Source organism: Oratosquilla oratoria, chromosome 30 (genome assembly GCF_046742065.1).
Source record: "Oratosquilla oratoria isolate Oo_2021 chromosome 30, ASM4674206v1, whole genome shotgun sequence".
In the NCBI taxonomy this organism is placed as follows: Eukaryota; Metazoa; Arthropoda; class Malacostraca; order Stomatopoda; family Squillidae; genus Oratosquilla; species Oratosquilla oratoria.
In genome coordinates this window covers 3,097,275-3,115,688 of record NC_134806.1, presented here as the reverse complement: position 1 = coordinate 3,115,688, position 18,414 = coordinate 3,097,275, and the positions used below count along the sequence as shown (strand labels likewise).

At 37.8% G+C, this 18,414-nt stretch overlaps 1 protein-coding gene across 1 annotated transcript in view; it reads left to right on the top strand.

The window, feature by feature from the left end:
* Xpd (general transcription and DNA repair factor IIH helicase subunit Xpd) overlaps window positions 1–1,223 on the top strand; it is a 45,901-nt gene extending 44,678 nt beyond the window's left edge. Inside the window, exon 16 of the mRNA XM_076212437.1 lies at window positions 337–1,223. Within this exon, the coding sequence (XP_076068552.1) occupies window positions 337–474 (138 nt within the window). The 3' untranslated portion in view covers window positions 475–1,223. The remainder of the gene's footprint in view (window positions 1–336) is intronic.
* The last annotated feature ends 17,191 nt before the right edge of the window (window positions 1,224–18,414 follow it).

Sequence of the window (18,414 nt, the reverse complement as noted above, 5' to 3'; positions counted from 1 at the left end):
AAAAATAGAGATGGCATAGATAATTTGGTAATCTAGTGTTATTTTTGTCATCAACAGTTTGTCATCAAAATAGATATGATAGATACAAAGCTTTAATTATTGAGCTGTGCTTAGATCTTATGCTGGAACTTTAGGTGATTGGTAGTAAAATGTGAACATTGTTAAACTAAGATACCAAGCAGTACTTTAAGTTGTAGATAATACACATGGATAAAAGAAATGTGGCAAATATATTACTCTGGTATTTTGGATTGATTTCTTTTTAGAAATAATGCATGCCATTAATGGAGCAGTTTTATATTCTTGTACATATTATATTTCCTCCTTACTTTCCAGTTGACACGGCCATGGCTACGTCAGATGGCTCAACCCTTCACACGCGAGGACCAGCTTGGAGTATCATTACTTACTCTTGAGCAACTTAACTCTGCAGAAAACATTGAAAAGATCCAAAAGAGGGCAAAACATACCTAAGGAATTTAATTCTTACCTTTTCAGTATATCAGATTGTGTTACATTGATTTGGTATTGAAGAAACCAGGTGAGAGTTCAGTAGGGTAACCACATAATAGATCACAACTGTGGAAAAAGTGATAAGGAAACACAGGTTGAATCAGGAACACTGATGTAACCTTACATTTTAATGTTAGTTCTTCTTCAAAGTAAAGTTGAAAAGTTAGATTACATCAGTGTTCCTGGTTCAACCAGTGTTTCCTTACCACCATTTCCACTCAACTGTCTCGCCTTCAAAACAACAGATCAGAACTGTTACCTCAAGTTTCATCAATTGAAAACCCACAGTCTTACAGCAACAATCCTTGAGCTTTCTCAAAGATCTCTCTGGGAAGAAACTTTAGATTGTTGTCAGTGTTGTGTTTGTGTGGGTCTCTTTCTGTGTGATTTGCAGGAGGAGAAGGGGAGCAGTTTTCTATATGAAAAAAAGAAAACATATAAAATAAAAGATAAAAAATGGGGAGGAAAAAGTTGAAGTTGATAGAGACCTTGAGCTTGATCCAAAGACCCTCAAGGCAGCACCTCTAGATGAAAGTATTGGTGCTGATGGTTTATGAAGATAGCAGTGGGGAAATTATATTTTGATGCCCATCTCACAGGATCATAAAGATCCTATCATCTGTTCCTGGTGAGCACCTATGTTGATGGAATATTTTCTTGTCCATGAATACAATGCAAATAATTAAACCATATGCATGAAAATAAATTAATTAATAATAAAAAAATAAATAAAAAAAAAAGTGGGTGGAGGCTTCCATGTTGGTTGATCTGTTTAGATCTTAAAACTTAGAAATGTGCTATATCTAATGCCTTTAAGAAATATTCATATTGGATACAGTTCTTGCACATAGGTTGGTAGCCTCCACCCTATAAAGTAGTATATGCACTAGTTGCAAAAATGAAGTTTAGATATTTGTGTTATGGATAAGTACATGGACATGAAACTGTACCTGTTAAACCAGTTTGTCAAGAAATGCTTGGTGTATTGGGCTTTTTGAGTGCATACCTCTGTTACCAAGTCCCTAAAGTATTGACTGCATATAAATTATGCAGTTGCTTTATACACTTGTACAAATACTACACCTAGGTCTCTTAATCCAACACTCACCAACTCCCACGTGTGCGAACATTTGGGCCCAGGACATAAACCCACTTCAGGATTTGGTGTTTTATGTCCTGGGCCACTTCCCAAAGTGAGTTTATGTCCTGGGGCCCAAGCATCCCCTCAAGTGGCAGTTGGCAAGTGTTGGATTAAGAGACCTAGATGTATAATGAGGACATTTAGGTGATATAGTATCTCAAAACAGGTTGAAATAAGTTTAAGGTTATGCATATGATGGAAATATAATAAACATGAATGAATCTTTTGTAATTTTTGTATTCACTTCAAACCTATCTTTACTAGATATGTTTGGTAATGATTCGTATATCAGAAAAATAAAAGGTCTGGTATCTTGTAAGCAAAATGCACTCCCATAGATGTACATATTTATTTATATAAATACATGTTTGAGTTTTCAAAAACTAAATTACATGTACTCTTCCATAATAAAAATAAAAGAGACATGATAGTTTCTTTGAAAACACCAAAAAATATACAGAAATTATATGGTGTTCAAATAAACCACTGAAGATATGATAATTATTGAATTTTGAATATGTATTTTCTTAAAATTTTGAACATAATTGTAATGTTCATTATGGTTAGTACAGTTATTTGATATAAGGAATATAAAGGTGTTGGTCTACTGAGCAGTACACTAGTCAGTTAAACTGCTGCCCCTGCTGTTTCTTGCAGAAGACCTGTGACCCCCAGAAACCTGTCATGGCCAACAGTTCAGCCCATAAGTCACTAGAGATTTTGTATTGCTGTCAAAAGTCCTGTTAGTGAAAAAAAGTGAAGAGGAAAGGGGAGTGTTCTGGATGACTTGAATTTATAGAGAGTTCTCAGAAGAGTGGGAGAGAGTGAAGGATAGATTACATCTAGGAGTGGAGGAGGAATGGGGATGGTTCAAGGAGGGAGTCACAAGATGTGCAAATATGGTGTGCGGAACAAGGAGGACAGGAGGAAATAGAAGGGTAGAGTGTGGTGGGATGAGGAAGCAAAGAAGGTTGTAGAAGAGATAGATATATAGACTTTATTTGGCAAAGAATCAATATACATGAAGTGCAGATAATGACAAGAACACATACATACATACATATACCATGGCTTTTTCCCCCATACAAGGGAGGTAGCCAAAAAGGAAAAGGCATAAAATCATTCCCACCCATTCCATCCCTGAATACACACCACACTCCTCCACCCTCCCTCTCATCTTAGCACCTCCTGGATGACGGGTCATCCCTGCACCTTGTTCACTGCCCTGGGTCAGAAACAGTGTCGCAAGACACAGCACATCCACAGCAAGGCCGCTTCATTAAATCGGCGACCCCCCCCTCTCCGTCCCCCATGCATAAAAGGAGAAGACGGGGAGAAATCCCTTCGGGCTGCGTCAAAATTTGCTCACACATACTACCTCATCCCCCATCCCCCCGGCCATTCCACCTCATGCATCACAACATCATCCATATAGAACACATAGTTCGATATAATAATTGCGAGCATTCAATGGTTGGTTACAAAACAGGATGAGAATTATATGAGAGTTATAAAGAAAAGGAAAGAGAAGTAAAGCATAAGATAAAGGAGGCAGATAGGAGAGCAGATGTGAAATGGAGTAAGAGCATGACAAAATTCTGAAAGTAATAAAAAGATGTTTTGGAAAGAAATTAAGAGGAAGAGGTGAATCAAGTAAAGAAGAAAGGTAAAAAGAGCAGATGGAGAGATGATAATGTAAGAGACAGCAATAAGAGGAAGATGGGCAGAGTATTTTAGGGAGTTGCTAAATGTGAAGAAAGATAGGAAAGGAAAGGTAATTGCAGTGGGTAGCACTAAGAAAATGACAGTGATGTGTGAGGAAAATTGAGGAGAAATAAGGAAAGATGATGAGAGCAGGTAAGACACCTGGGTTGGATGGGTGTCATGCAGAATGTCTAAAAAAAAGGAGGTACAGTGACTGTGGACTATGACTAATGTGTGTGTGTGAGTTTATCATGTGACATTTGAAAGCTTCTCACAAGAAAGCTGCATTCCACAAGTCATATAGGAAATTCTTCTCATCTGTGTTGACTATCATATGCTGTTAGATAATGTTCCTTCATGAGAAAGCTTCATTGCACAGGTCATAGTAGAAAGAATTCTCTCCATATGAAACATCAAGTGCTATTTCAGAACACCCTTATGTGAGAAAGGTTCACATCACAGGTCACGCTGTCAGAAAGGCCTTTTTCTAGAGTGGGTCATCATGTGATATTTGAAATCAACCTTATTCAGAAAGCTTCATCACACAGGTCATACATTAAAAGGCTTCTCTCCTTTATGGAACATCATGTGACATTTGAGATGACCCTATTGTGGAAAAGCTTTAATGCACAGGTCACACTGGAATGGTTTTCTCCTGTATAGGTTATCATGTGACATTTGAAATCACACTTTTGTGAAAAATCTTTACAGGTCACACTGGATTAACTTGCTCTCCAGTGTGGGTTATCATGTGACGTTTGAGATCACGCTTTCGTGAAAAACCTTTATTACACAGGTCACAGTGGAATGGTTTCTCTCCAGTGTGGGTCATCATGTGACATTTCAGATCACCCTTTAGTGAGAAAGCAGAATCACACTGGTCACACTGAAATGGCTTCTCTCCTGTGTGGGTCATCATATGCTGTTTGAGATGACACTTTTGTGAGAAAGCAGAATCACAAAGGTCACATTGAAATGGCTTCTCTCCTGTGTGGGTCATCATGTGTATTTTGAGATGACACTTTTGTGAGGAAGCATAATCACAAAGGTCACACTGAAATGGCTTCTCTCCAGTGTGGGTCATCATGTGACATTTGAGTTCATGCTTTCGTGAAAAGGCTGTATTGCACAGGTCACATTGGAATGGTTTCTCACAAGTGTGGGTCATCATGTGACATTTGAGATCACACTTTAGTGAAAAAGTAGAATCACACTGGTCACACCGAAATGGCTTCTCTCCTGTGTGGGTCATGTGACATTTGAGATCATGCTTTTGTATGAAAGAATCAATCAAGTCACACTGGAATGGTTTCTCTCTAGTATGGGTCATTATGTGACATCTGAGACCACGCTTTTGTGAAAAAGCTTTATTGCATGTGTCACACTGGAATGGCTTCTCTCCAGTGTGGGTCATTATGTGACGTCTGAGACTACGCTTTTGTGAAAAAGCTTTATTGCACAGGTCACACTGGAATGGTTTTTCTCCAGTGTGGATCATCATGTGACATTTGAGATCACCCTTTACTGAAAAAGCAGAATCACACTGGTCACATTGAAATGGCTTCTCTCCTGTGTGGGTCATTATGTGCTGTTTGAGATGACACTTTTGTGAGAAAGCAGAATCACAAAGGTCACACTGAAATGGCTTCTCTCCTGTGTGGGTCATCATGTGAAGTTTGAGATTATACTTTCGTGAGAAAGCAGAATCACACAAGTCACACTGGAATGGCTTCTCTCCAGTGTGGGTCATTATGTGATATTTGAGTTCATGCTTTCGTGAAAAAGCTATATTGCACAGGTCACACTGGAATGGTTTCTCTCCAGTGTGGGTCATCATGTGACATTTCAGATCACCCTTTTGTGAGAAAGCAGAATCACACAGGTCACACTGAAATGGCTTCTCTCCTGTGTGGGTCCTCATGTGACGTTTGAGAACACTCTTGTGTGAGAAAACAGAATCACAAAGGTCACATTGAAATGGCTTCTCTCCTGTGTGGGTCATCATGTGAAGTTTGAGATTATACTTTTGTGGGAAAGAAGAATCACACAAGTCACAATGGAATGGCATCTCTCCAGTGTGGGTCATCATGTGACATCTGATATCACGCTTTTGTGAAAAACCTTTATTGCACAGGTCACACTGGAATGGTTTCTCTCCAGTGTGGGTCATCATGTGACGTTTGAGACCACCCTTTTGTGAGAAAGCAGAATCACACAGGTCACACTGAAATGGCTTCTCTCCTGTGTGGGTCATCATGTGTTGTTTGAGATCACCCTTTCGTGAAAAAGCAGAATCACAATGGTCACACTGAAAAGGCTTCTCTCCTGTGTGAGTCATCATGTGTTGTTTGAGATCACTCTTTCGTGAGAAAGCAAAATCACACAAGTCACACTGGAAAGGCTTCTCTCCTATGTGGGTCATCGTGTGACATTTGAGATCACCCTTTTGTGAGCAAACTGAATCATACAATTCACACTAGAATGGCTTCTCTCCAGTGTGGGTCATCATGTGACATTTAAGATCATGCTTTTGTGACAAAGGAGAATCACACAGGTCACACTAGAAAGGATTCTCTCCTGTGTTGGTCATCACTTGATATTTATGATGACTCGTGAGATAGATGTGATCTAGATATCACATCGGTTTTTCTTTGTTGTATGATAAATACATGGAATCTATGGATAACTTTCCCATAGAAATGTTGATAGTTATCGTTCTGAAAAAAAAAAATGTAATCATAAGATTGACATCTAACTTTCTGAAATATGTAATTAATAGGATTGCGGAAGTTTTGTACACAAATCATTTCATACATACCATCACCCCTATATAAGATATATTTTTAAAAGATCTCCCGCATGAACTGAAATTTGGCTGTGTTTAACACTTTTCAATACTTTATACTTAATTACACACTGTAAAATTGATGGTTAAAAACACTCATAAAAATAGGATGCATGCACATTACATCCACACCATTTACAGTGTCCTAGCCTTGAGAAGGTGCCCATCTACATATCTACACTACTCGCCAACAATTACCACTTGACTTGTTAATGTTGGTCACTAATTAGTGTTTGGTCATATCAATATCATATTCATACACACATTATATCAACTTCATATAGTGGAAACTCAAAAATTGTAAACTGGTCATTATAATGGTGTTTGCTTTTACCCATTCATATTGTTTCACTACAATGTAAACATACACATCATTGCCATATCAACTTTCCAACACAAGTCACTGTCCATTCTCTGCACCAGTTATAATTGCTGGCAATATTACAAATCAATAGACCCTTTCCTCCTAAAAGAGGGGTGGCAGAGTCCAAGCTTACTTTTCACCCATCCCACACCCTTTCATAGACCTTGCATTGGCCCAGTTATGGGTTGAAATTCCAAAATTTTCCCTTATTTCATGTAGTATCTATTTTACCTACCCCAACAGTCCAAGCACACATAGCAAAGGTGATGGTTTTGGCCAGAGCCATGCACCTCTTGATGTAGGATCATCACCTACCTTCTTTATGGTAAACTTTCACAGATGTACCACAAAACCTCCTATCAAGGATGTCATATATTATTGTTTCGAAGTGGGGTTCATCTGAATCTGATATTGATTTCTACTACTAAACACTTTTTTTTTTTATGGGCCACTACCACAATTATGGTGAATTCCATTTGAGAGGGCTTTCATTGTTTTGATAATTCCAGCCAATAACTCCCAAAACCCCAGTAGCCCAAGAACACAGTACCCTTAAATACATGTTCACTAATCTGTGATTCCATGTCTATAGTAATTGCATGTCTGGCATGAGAGAATGTAAACACTAAACACTTGTAAGTCACCTTCATTCTGTCCGCAAATTTGACAGCAGTAATCGGAATTAATGAAAACCCAGGCCAATTAAAGCAACTCTTAAGGTGGAGGCACATTAGGGCTTTCTCGTTAGTATGCTATCTTTTGCTATTTGCTTTGCTATCAAAATTTTGCGTACCCGTCACATAGGGAGTGTTTTGCTGATGACATTTTGGCCAGTAGCAAATGAAAACATTAACAAAGCTATCCACTTTTCTCTCATGGTGAATCACACTGATAAGAAGCCTTTTCAATGTGACCTGTGCAATTTTGCTTCCTCACAAAAGGGGTGATTTCACACCATGTGGTGCCACACACAAGAAAGAAGCCTTTCCAGTGTGACCTTTACAATGCTGCTTTCTCAAGAGTTATCTCAAACATCACATAGTGACCCACACAGGAGAGAAGCTTTTGTAATGTGACCTTTGTGATGTAGCTTTCTTACAAAAGAGTTCCCTCAAATATCACGTGATTACTCACTGGAGTCAGAAATGGGAAGTGGACTTTAATACTAAGAAATGTAGCATAATGGAGTTTGGAAAAAGCAAAAACAGAATATCAGGAAAATACACAATTGGAACCAAGGAGGTAAAGAAGGCAGGACCTGAAAAAGCTTTGGGGGTAATTATCACAAACGACTTGTCCTATGTTAAACAGATTAACAAAATTGTCAGGGAGGCTTACAACTTGCTAAGATCAATAAAAGTGGCATTTGCATACTTGGATGAAGACATGATAAAAAAAATATTGGTTACATTGAGAAGGCCTACACTAGAGTATGCGGTGACATTGTGGTTACCCAGTACAAAAAAAAAAAAAAAAAAAAAATAGAAAGAATCCAGAGAGCAGCAACAAAACTGCCACCTGCACTTGCAAACCTATCATATGAGGAGAGATTGGCTAAACTGGAGTTACCGATGCTGGAACAAAGAAGAGAGAGAGATGACCTACTGACCATCTACAGAATCATGAAAGGCACAGAGATACTCGATAGAGAGGACTTACTAAACTGGGACAAGAGAAACACAAGAGGACATAGAAAGAAAATAAAAAACAGTTACAGAAGAGAACTGAAGAAAAACATAAGAGTAGTGGACACTTGGAACAAACTGGATAATGAAATAGTATGCGCAAAAACCATTCATGAGTTTAAAAGTAAACTAGACACTGCGAGATACAAAGGTGGGACACCACGAGTATAGCTCCCCTTCCCGCAAAATACAACTAGGTAAATACAGGAGAAGAGTCTTTCCAGTGTGACCTATGTGACGCTGCTTTATTACAAAAGAGTGATCTCAAATGTCACATGGTGACTCACACAGGATAGAAGACTTTCTAGTGTGTACTGTGTGATGCATCCTTCTCAGGAAAGTGGTTTCAAATGCCATGTGAAGACCCACACAAAAAAGGAGCCTTTCTAGCGCCAGGGATGTGTCATGTCACTATAGCTGTTCAATATGTACATGGATGGGTTGGTGTGAGGTGAATGTGAAGTTAATGGGCCGGGGATTGGAGATGGTTAAAGAAAATTGAAAAAGTGGGAGGTGAGCCAGTTGTTGTTGTGTGCTGACACTGTGCTTATGACAGGATCAGAGGGGGGATTGAGGAAATTAGTTACGGAGTTTGGAAAGGTGTGTGAGAGGAAGTTGAAGGTAAATGTGGGTAAAAGTAAGGTGATGAGATGGACAAGGGAGAGGGTCACAGCAATATGGAAGTTAGTATTAAAGGAGAAAGGGTGGAGGAAATGGATAGCTATTGAGGAGTGGAGATGGGAGGTAGATTGTATATTGAGAGGTAGATTGTATATTGAGTGCCTTGGGGGGATCAAAGTGTAATGAGAAATAGATATTTAGGTATGGATGCTAAGAGAAGAATGTATAAAGGGGTGATTGTGCCAATGGCACTGTATGGAGCAGAAACATGAAACATGGGAGAGGAAGAGTTTAAATGTGTTTGAGATTAAATGTCAGGGGCTACAAGGTAAGAAACGAGGTGAGGAGGAGAGTGGAGGTGCAAAAGGAGATGGGAGCTAGGGTTGACGAAAGAGTATTGGGATGGTTTGGACACATGGGAAGAATGAGTGAAGAAAAATTAGTACAAAAAATGTGGAAGGCATAGGTGGATTGAGTGAACAAGAGGGGGCAACTGAGGATGAGGTAAATGGATGGGGTAAAAGGGGCATTGAGCAAGAGGGGTATGTCTGTTGAGGAAGGGAAAATGTAGAAGATAGGTGTGAGTGGAGAATGGCAGTGTATGGATGATATTGTAATGCATGGGAAAGGGTGGGGGAATAGTGGGGTTAGGGACTGGTTGTGTGTGAATGATATTGTGACTCAACATGATGGGATTTCTCCCTGTCTTCAGTGTTTCTGCATGAGGGGACAGTGGGGGTGGGATCACCAATTAAATAAAGCTGTCATGCTGTGGATGTGCTCTGTCTTGCTACATTGCTTCTGATCCAGGGCAATGGACAAGATGCAGGGATGACCCATCATCCAGGAGGAACCAAGATGAGAGGAAGGGTTGGTGAATGAGAGTGAAATAGGTGGGAGTGGGTATATACCTTTTGACTTTGTGTACTTCCCTTGGGAAAAAGCCCATAGTGTATATATATATTTCTATTTCCTATTTATATTCTCTATTTTTAGGCTTTGTTAAGTATGTTTGGCCTAATTAGGTTATGTTTAAATTGGATTTGGTTTCAACTGGTTAGATTAGGTTAGGTTTTGTTTGTTTTTGTTGGTTCTGGTTAAGTGGTTATATTTCATTTGTTTTGGTTAGGTTAAGCTTGTTAAGCTCAGCCACCTCAAATATTAGCTTGTAAAGATAAACAACTCTCAGATACTCTTGGAATACACATAACGTCTGGTCAGGCAGGTATTGCAGTGGGCCACCAATATTTTCACACACTGAGTCCAATAAGAAATAATGGTCTCAAACTGTCAGGAAATAGATTTAACTTGGAAGTGGGTAGAGACAACTTAACCAACTGTGTAGTTAGCAAATAGAATAAACTCCCTGCAGAGGCAGTGCAATGTAGTTCAGTTCAAAGCTTTAAGATTTGTTTATAAACACCTAAGCAATATGCTGTAATGCCTGCCATTTATTTTATATTGTTTAGGCTTGATTCACACCATCGGTCCGGTCGCGCTCCGCCCTCGGTCCAGTCCAATATTGTCTTATTAATTTCAGTGGAAGCATTTACACTGGCGCTCTCACTCCGGTTTCGCTCCGGTCATGGTTCCGTCAAAAGATATTTTTACTGGAGCGAGGGTGGACCGTGAGCGCCAGTGTGAACTCAGTTGCCACAGTCCTGCTCCTCCTGCTCCACTCCAGTCAAGATTCAGCCTTCATATAAGCAAGTAGTGTTACCTTCTGTCCTACCAAACCATGGATAATCCAAAGAAAACACCACAATGGGATCATGAGAAAGTTAGAAAAATGATAAAAATACGTTTTCTTTTTATTTATCACTGATACAATGACAATGCATACAGCGAGGATGTACATAAGCACCAACTGAATAAAATATAACCTACAAAACTTACTTTAATTTTGTGGATTCAGATGAAATGCTAATAGAATTAGTCAAAAGGTAAACCAGAGCTGTATGACCTGACTTCGCTGTACTACAGTGATAACGTGGCGAAAAGAAGAAGCTGTGTTGAAATAAGCAGGCAGCTGGGTTGTGAAGGTAAGAAATTCCATACAATAGCCTAATGTCCACTGTGGAAATGCATTTCCTATCCTCACTAAACAATTTTCCTATACAATAATGTTTGCATACCTATCATATTGCCAAGGTACTGAGAGAAAAAAAAATACACATTATTAACCGAAGAAAGAAATTCCATATGTATAATAACAGCCTATTATCCACTGCGGAAATGCATCTCCTTAGCTCACTCAACAAATATTCTTACACAAGTTTGTTTGTCTACTTATATTTTATCATTTTGCCAAGGCATTGGACCAGCTGGGGAGCTGAAATACTCTTTCAGTGTTTCTCTCACGCCAAAAGCCTCCTTTGTAGCATTTCCCCCTCTTCCTCTCATTGGACATACTGTGTTTGATGGAGGCATGACAACAGTATCTGGTAATGCAACAGCACTTGGGTGTATCAGATTGTGAAGTATGCATGTTGTTGTAATGATTGCATTAGCGTTAGAAGGCATAGCTTTAAGTTTCCTTAAATATATTCTGAAGGTTTGCACTAGAATACCAAATGTGCACTCAACTATCCTCCTGGCTCTAGATAATCTATAATTAAAAATCCTCTTCTCTACCTTATGTTCAGTCTGTGAACCTGGGTAGGGCCTCATCAAATTTCTCTTCAGCGGGAAAGCCTCATCTCCCACTATAACGTATGGTGCAAGCACATCAGTGCCAGGAAGTGCAGCATCTTCCGGTACATTTCAGGTCATCCTCACTTTTGGATAGTATTTTCTCAAATGTTCCTTTGTTCATTCTAAAATAGCTGTGGAATTTACTCTCATCATCAATAAGACGAGGATACAGAGTATGAAATTCTCCTTCAGTCTTCCTATCTTGCAACATAGGATGAACCCACAATCTCTTTCTTTTTCTATTTTGTTTTCCTTCTTCTTCATCAAGTGCAATAGCGATTATTGCCAACTCGGCGTCAGAAAAGTCACACATCCTTCATAACTGATGGTAAGACTTCTACTGGTGTCGAGGGAGGGGCAATGACGGGAGCGAGAGCGGACCGTACGTGTGAATACCTCAGAACCGAGAGCGGAGCGCGACTGGACCGATAGTGTGAATCAACCCTTATTTGTCAGCTCATCATTTACTTGATTATAATTTATCATTATTTACTATTTACCTGTTTATTATTTAACTTTACCTATTTATTTTATTTATAAATTTTATTTATCATTGTTATAATTTTCTCGCATCCAACCTAGTTATGGACCAAAGGGTCTCCTGTCGGCATGCTCCTCCTTTGTAATCCTTATGTTGGAATTCAAGCCTTTAGAACAATATCCCAGTCTTTCCCTGAATTTTAAATTCCTAGTCATTTTATACTTATAATTTACACTCCCCAGTCATTATCATATATAGAATTTACACTCCTCTAGTGTATGTTATATGACACTGAATAATATTCACTCCCCAGTTCCATGAAACATGAAATTCATGAAATCAGACAGACATGTATGAGTATATAATGCTCTGTAAGTCGATCTGGTTAGTCGACCAAGTCTCTTCTCACAGTAGGTCAAGAGGGGTTTGGTTGCACCCCCTGGCATGTGACGTATTTGTCTACCTGCACTCGTAAGTCCTGGATTTCTTCCACGAACTTCAAATGGCTAGCTAACCTCTCATCATAATCATCATTATCTGAATGGGTTAGAGAGAATTCTAGCCATTTATCCACATAGGTTTCCAATTTTTCTAGTTTAGTTTTGGCCTTTTCTATAAATCCACTACCAACCTTATCATTAATCCCCTTGAATAACTCATTTTTTCATGCACATTTTGTGTCCACAATAACTTCTTATATGACATCTGACTTCGTCAGCCATGGTGATGGTAGTAACTAGTAAATATGGTTGATCTATGCTGCCACGTGTGCAAACGTTTGGGCCCAGTACATAAACCCACTTCAGGAATTGGTGGTGTTTTATGTCCTGGGCCAATTCCCAAAGTGAATTTATGTCCTGGGCCCAAACACCCCCTCAAGTGGCAGTTGGCAAGTATTGGATTAAGAGACCTAGATGTATAATGAAGATGTTTAGGTGGTATAGTATCTCAAAACAGGTTGAAATAAGTAGGTTATGCATATGGTGGGAATACAATAAACATGAATGGCTCTTTTGTAATTTTTATATTCACTTCAAACCTATCTTTACCAGATATGTTTGGTAATGATTCATATATCAGAAAAGTCAAAGGTCTGGTATCTTGTAAGCAAAATGTACTCCCATAGATGTATATATTTATTTATATAAATACATGTTTGAGTATTCAAAAACTAAATTACATGTACTCTTCCAGTTCCTAGTATAAAGCTACATTCTCACAGTTTTGGACAGGTAAATACCCAAGCTTGGGACACACCATTCTTTCCTGCTAAGACCTGGAGAATGTGGTAGGGATGAAAAAGAGAGTGATTCCATTGGTATGGTAATGGCACATACCAGATACGTAGAAATGAAAGGGGGAGGAGAGTATGCCTTACCACCTACATTTGATTATACCTACAATTGCCTTGATTCCTGATATGTTCCCTAGAACCTACAAATATACATAAACAAATAACAGAATCAGGAGTCCTGGCATTACATGATGAACATATATTAGATATTCTGGTCCTATAAAACATCCACTAAAACAAATTTACCACAGAATTGTTAAATACATAATAACTATTTCATACAGTACTTGTTCATACAGAGCACTTGTTAGAGAACTTGTTTGAAAACATAAAATGTGCCAAGTGTGTCCATTTTTCCAAGGAACACCTGACATTCATTTCTGCCTCAAATGCCCATAGGTCAGTTTGAATCTAACAACTCCCCACACCACTCCAGTCTTTACAAAGAAATGTGCAATGCATGTTACACTAGAAAAGATTTTATCTTGTATTTACCTAGTTGTATCTTACAGGAAGGGGAACTATGCTCATGGTGTCCTGTATCTCTATCTCGCCATATCTAATTTGCTCTTAAATTCTTGTATTGTTTTTGCACACACTATTGTTTTGTCTAGTATGTTCCATACATCCACCACTCTGTGGGGAAAGCTGTTTTTTTCATGTCTCTTCTATAACTGTCCTTTTTGAGTTTCTTTCCATGTCCTCTTGTGTTTCTCTTATCCCAGTTTAGTAAGTTGTCTCTATCAAGGACTTCTACATCTTTTATAATTCTGTAGATGGTCAACAAATCACCTCTTTCTCTTCTTCGTTCCAGAATTGGTAGTTCTGGTTTTGACCATCTTTCTTCATGATATCTTTGATAATGTTCGGGCCATCTTTGTAGTTGTTCTCTGGATTATCTCAATTTTCTTTATATTTTTTTTTAGTACTGAGTGACCAGTGTCGTTGCATATTCCAATTTAGGCCTTATAATGTGAATAATATTTTCTCTACCATTTCTTCATCCAAGTAAAAGCCACTTTTATTGATCTTAGCAAGTTATAGGTTTTGCTGACAATTTTGTTTATATCCTTGTCAGGGGACATATATTTTGTGATGATCACTCCCAGGTCTTTTTCAGATCTCACTTTCATTACTTCTTTTCCTCCAATTTTATGATGTCCTGATTTCCTTTTTTTTTCTCCCAAATTCCATTATGCTACATTTCTTTATGTTGAAGTCCACTTCCCATTTCTGACTCCTTTCCCAGACCCTGTTCAGATCTCTCTGTAGTGAGTCACATTTCATTTTAGTACTCTAACAATTTAGCATCACATGTAAAGAAGTTCATGTAACATTCCACACTTTTGTCCATGTCATTCACATAGATAGTAAACATTACTGAACCCAATACTGATCCTTGTGGAACTCCACTAATTACCTCCTCCCAAGTAGGACTCTTATCTGAGCAATACTCTCATTTTGCTTCCATGCAAAAAGTCCTCCATCAATCTCAGTAATTTTCCTTGCATCCCTCCTAAGGTTTCCAGATTTCATAAGTTTTTTTGATGGACTTTACCAAAAGCATTTTGTAGATCTAGGAACACACAATTAGCCCATCTGTCCCTTTGCTGTATTATGTCAAGTAGTCTTGAGTAAAAACAGATCAAATTTGTGGTACATGATTTTCTCTATCTAAATCTGAAATGTCTTGAATTTAGGATCTTGTTCTCCAGATGTTTTATTCACCTACTTTCTATTACTTTTTCACAAATTTTAGCTACTGTGCTTGTGAAGGAAACCGGTCTATAATTTGTTGGGTCTTCCTTATTTCCTCCTTTGTAAATTGGTACAATATTAGCATTTTTCCAGTCTTCTGGAAATTTTCCTTCTTTGAGTGAGCAACTTATGTTATATACAGTATTTTGCGTGTTAGTTCTTTACAATCTTTTGATATCCAGTTTACTATTCCATCTGTGCCATGCGATTTCCTGACATCAAGGTTCATTATTTGGTCCGTTATTTCTTGTGTTACTCTTATTTCCCTCGTGGGGGAGATTTCATTCTCTCCTTTCATCCTGATGTTGCATTTTTTCTCTAGTGAAAACTGACTTCAAGTGTTTGCTCATGACTTCTGTCATTACTGTATCTTTTGTGTATTCCATATTCCCTTGATGCAGTTTCACTATTTCCTGTTTATTTTTTAGTTTACCATTTACATATCTATAGAATAGTTTTGACTGATCCTTACATTTATCTATTGTCTTTTTCAGAATTTCTTTTTTCTTCCCTGCATATTTTTACATATTCATTCCTCTGATTATTATATATTTGCCACTTCCTAGGTTTTTTGTCTTTTCTCCATCTTTTCCAAGCTTTATCTCTTTTGTCTTTCACTTCGTTGCACCTTTTATTAAACTACCACTTAATATACACCTTTTCCTGTTTTTGCTTTGGTACATATTCATCCACTCCTTTGTAGATTTTCACAAGATTCATCCATTTTTCTTCCATTTATATTTCTTCCTAATAGAATTTTTCCAAGTTTGCTTTAAGAAAAAATTTCCTAAGTTTCTCAAAGTCCATTTTATTAAACATCAGTCTTCCCTTTCTGTGTTGCTCATTTCTCTTTATATATATTTCCTCCTTTAATTCTAACTCAAGTAGTATGTGGTCACTATTCGTAATTGGTGTCTTGTATTCAATTTTGTCTATTTCAGGTTCTGATGTAAATAATGAATCTAGTCTCAATAGTTCTTTGTTATTTTTAGATCTAGTGTTTTCCTTTACCCATTGTGTTATTGTATGTTTTATAATCATGTCGAGTAATACATTGCCCCATTTGTCATCTCCACCTTTCACTGTCATCTCTTCCCAACATTTCTTTGCAATTGAAGTCTCCCAAGAGTACAGCTTTATTTCCACCCTTCAGCATCTCGTTTAATGAAGTTCTTGTGTCCTCTTAACATTTTGGAATAACCTCTCTGCAAGATCTCATTTTTGGGGGCACATAAAGCACTGCAAACTTTCTGCTTTTTATGTCACTATCTTCAACTCTTATTGAGATCATCTCTAGCCTGTTTTCTCCATATGTAACTTTCATCACATTTAAGTTTTTCTTAACCAGTAATATAACTCCTTCTGTCTCCTCGCTATTTCTAAGCCAGTGAATATATAATCCATGACCAACACTGGTACTGGTGGAACCCTTAATTTTGTCTCCACAATTCTCATTACATCTGGTTTTGCTTCTGACATGTAATCATTTAGTTCATTCAATCCTGAGATTAATCCATCTATTTTGGTATAAGCCAATTTTAATTTCCTATTCCCTCTGTCTTGTTCTCTGATTTTTTTTTTTTTTTCTCTTCTCTGTGTTGTCTTGGTCTCCATTCTTTTTTTTTTTTTAGCTTCATTTATTAATGGCTTAATACTCTTTCCTCATCATTCATGTCACTTTTTATCCATATATTTCTATAGAGTTCATTAATTGCTGGTTCTCTTGTTCTTGCTAAGATTTCTTCCACTGCCATTTGTGACTTTAATCTAATCTTTAAAGGTCGACTTTTTCCTTTCCCTTCTGCATATTTACCAATTCTGTGCACTTCCTCTATTTCCTTTTCTAATTCTTGTTCTTTACCTTGCACTACTTTTAGAACACTTCTTGCCCATTTTTTTCCTCTTTATCTCTCAGGAACTAATTTGGGTTATGTTTTCATTTAGACCATATATTACTACACACTTTTTTTGTCTACTTTATCTCTAAGTTTTCTTTTTCCTTAATTACCTTAATGACAGCATCTTCGGTCTTCTCCTGTATTTGTTGATGAACTATTTCTTTAAATATTATTTTTATCTTTGTCTTTTTTCCAATCATTCCTGAGCTGTTGCAAATCGTCTTCTTTTATGTTTTTTCCCACTTCCATGGCCATTGCTTTTATCCGTTCACCCACGTTTTTCCTTATGGTCTCGTTATTTGTGTTTCCATTACTTTTCAACCTTTCATTTTCATGTAATATAAAGTAGAGACAGATGAGTGGAAGGTGGCAAGGGAACACAGGATAATGCAGGAGATGTCTTCCTCAGAGAGACTACAGACTATCAGATTTTGTGAACAATATATACCCCAGTACTGGCTCCATTCCCAGATGGCCAGTACTGGGGTATATATTGTCCACAAAATCTGATAGTCTGTAGTCTCTCTGAGGAAGACATCTGTCGAAACATTAGAGAATATTCACTCTTGGATTATCCTGCGTCCCCTTGCCACCTTCCACTCTTTCATTTTCACTTTTTAACTTGGCCAGTTCTTTTTTTAGTGCATTTAGCTCTTATTTCCATGTTTACTTTTTATAGGTCACTTCCTTGTTTAGGTCTTTGTCTTCCATAGATCATCAGTTTCCCGCCTCCATGAATTGTTCATATTTCTCAAGTCCCTCTCTGTCTATAACTCTACTAAAGAGCCTTCCTTTGTACTCATCGACATTATCAAGTAGAAACCTTTTTGTGCCTCTTGGTGATTTAAAACATACATATTTTGCTTTGGCCTTGCACTGGTACTTACTCTGGGTACATGTTTACATTGTAATATGATAGACAGCCTTCTTGTGGTTTCTCTGGCCTGTCATCATCTTCTTCCATTTCACTTCACTTACACTATTTATGTTGTAAATTAATCATTCCAGGCATCCATGAGCAATCCCCTTCCCATATATCATACCCTAGGTATTCTATAATTGTATCATTTTTAAGACGTTTTGTTTATTTAAAGTATTTCAGGAACGCCAATATATGCGTGTTGTAAGTATGATGAACGACGTGAGTTTTCATGTGACATTTGAAAGCATCTCACAAAAAAGCTGCATTGCACAAGTCATATAGGAAAGTCTCACCTGTGTTGACTATCATATGCTGTTAGATAACACTGGCCTGCGCTGTTTTCAAGGTCTAACATATAATACTGTACCTGATTTTTTGCTAGTTTTTTGCACTGAATCCAAAAACCTTGCTCATTTCACTCAATCAGATCAAGTTAGTGAAGTATTAGCACATTAAAGATATTCTAAATTCTGATCTATTTGTAGATGAATGAA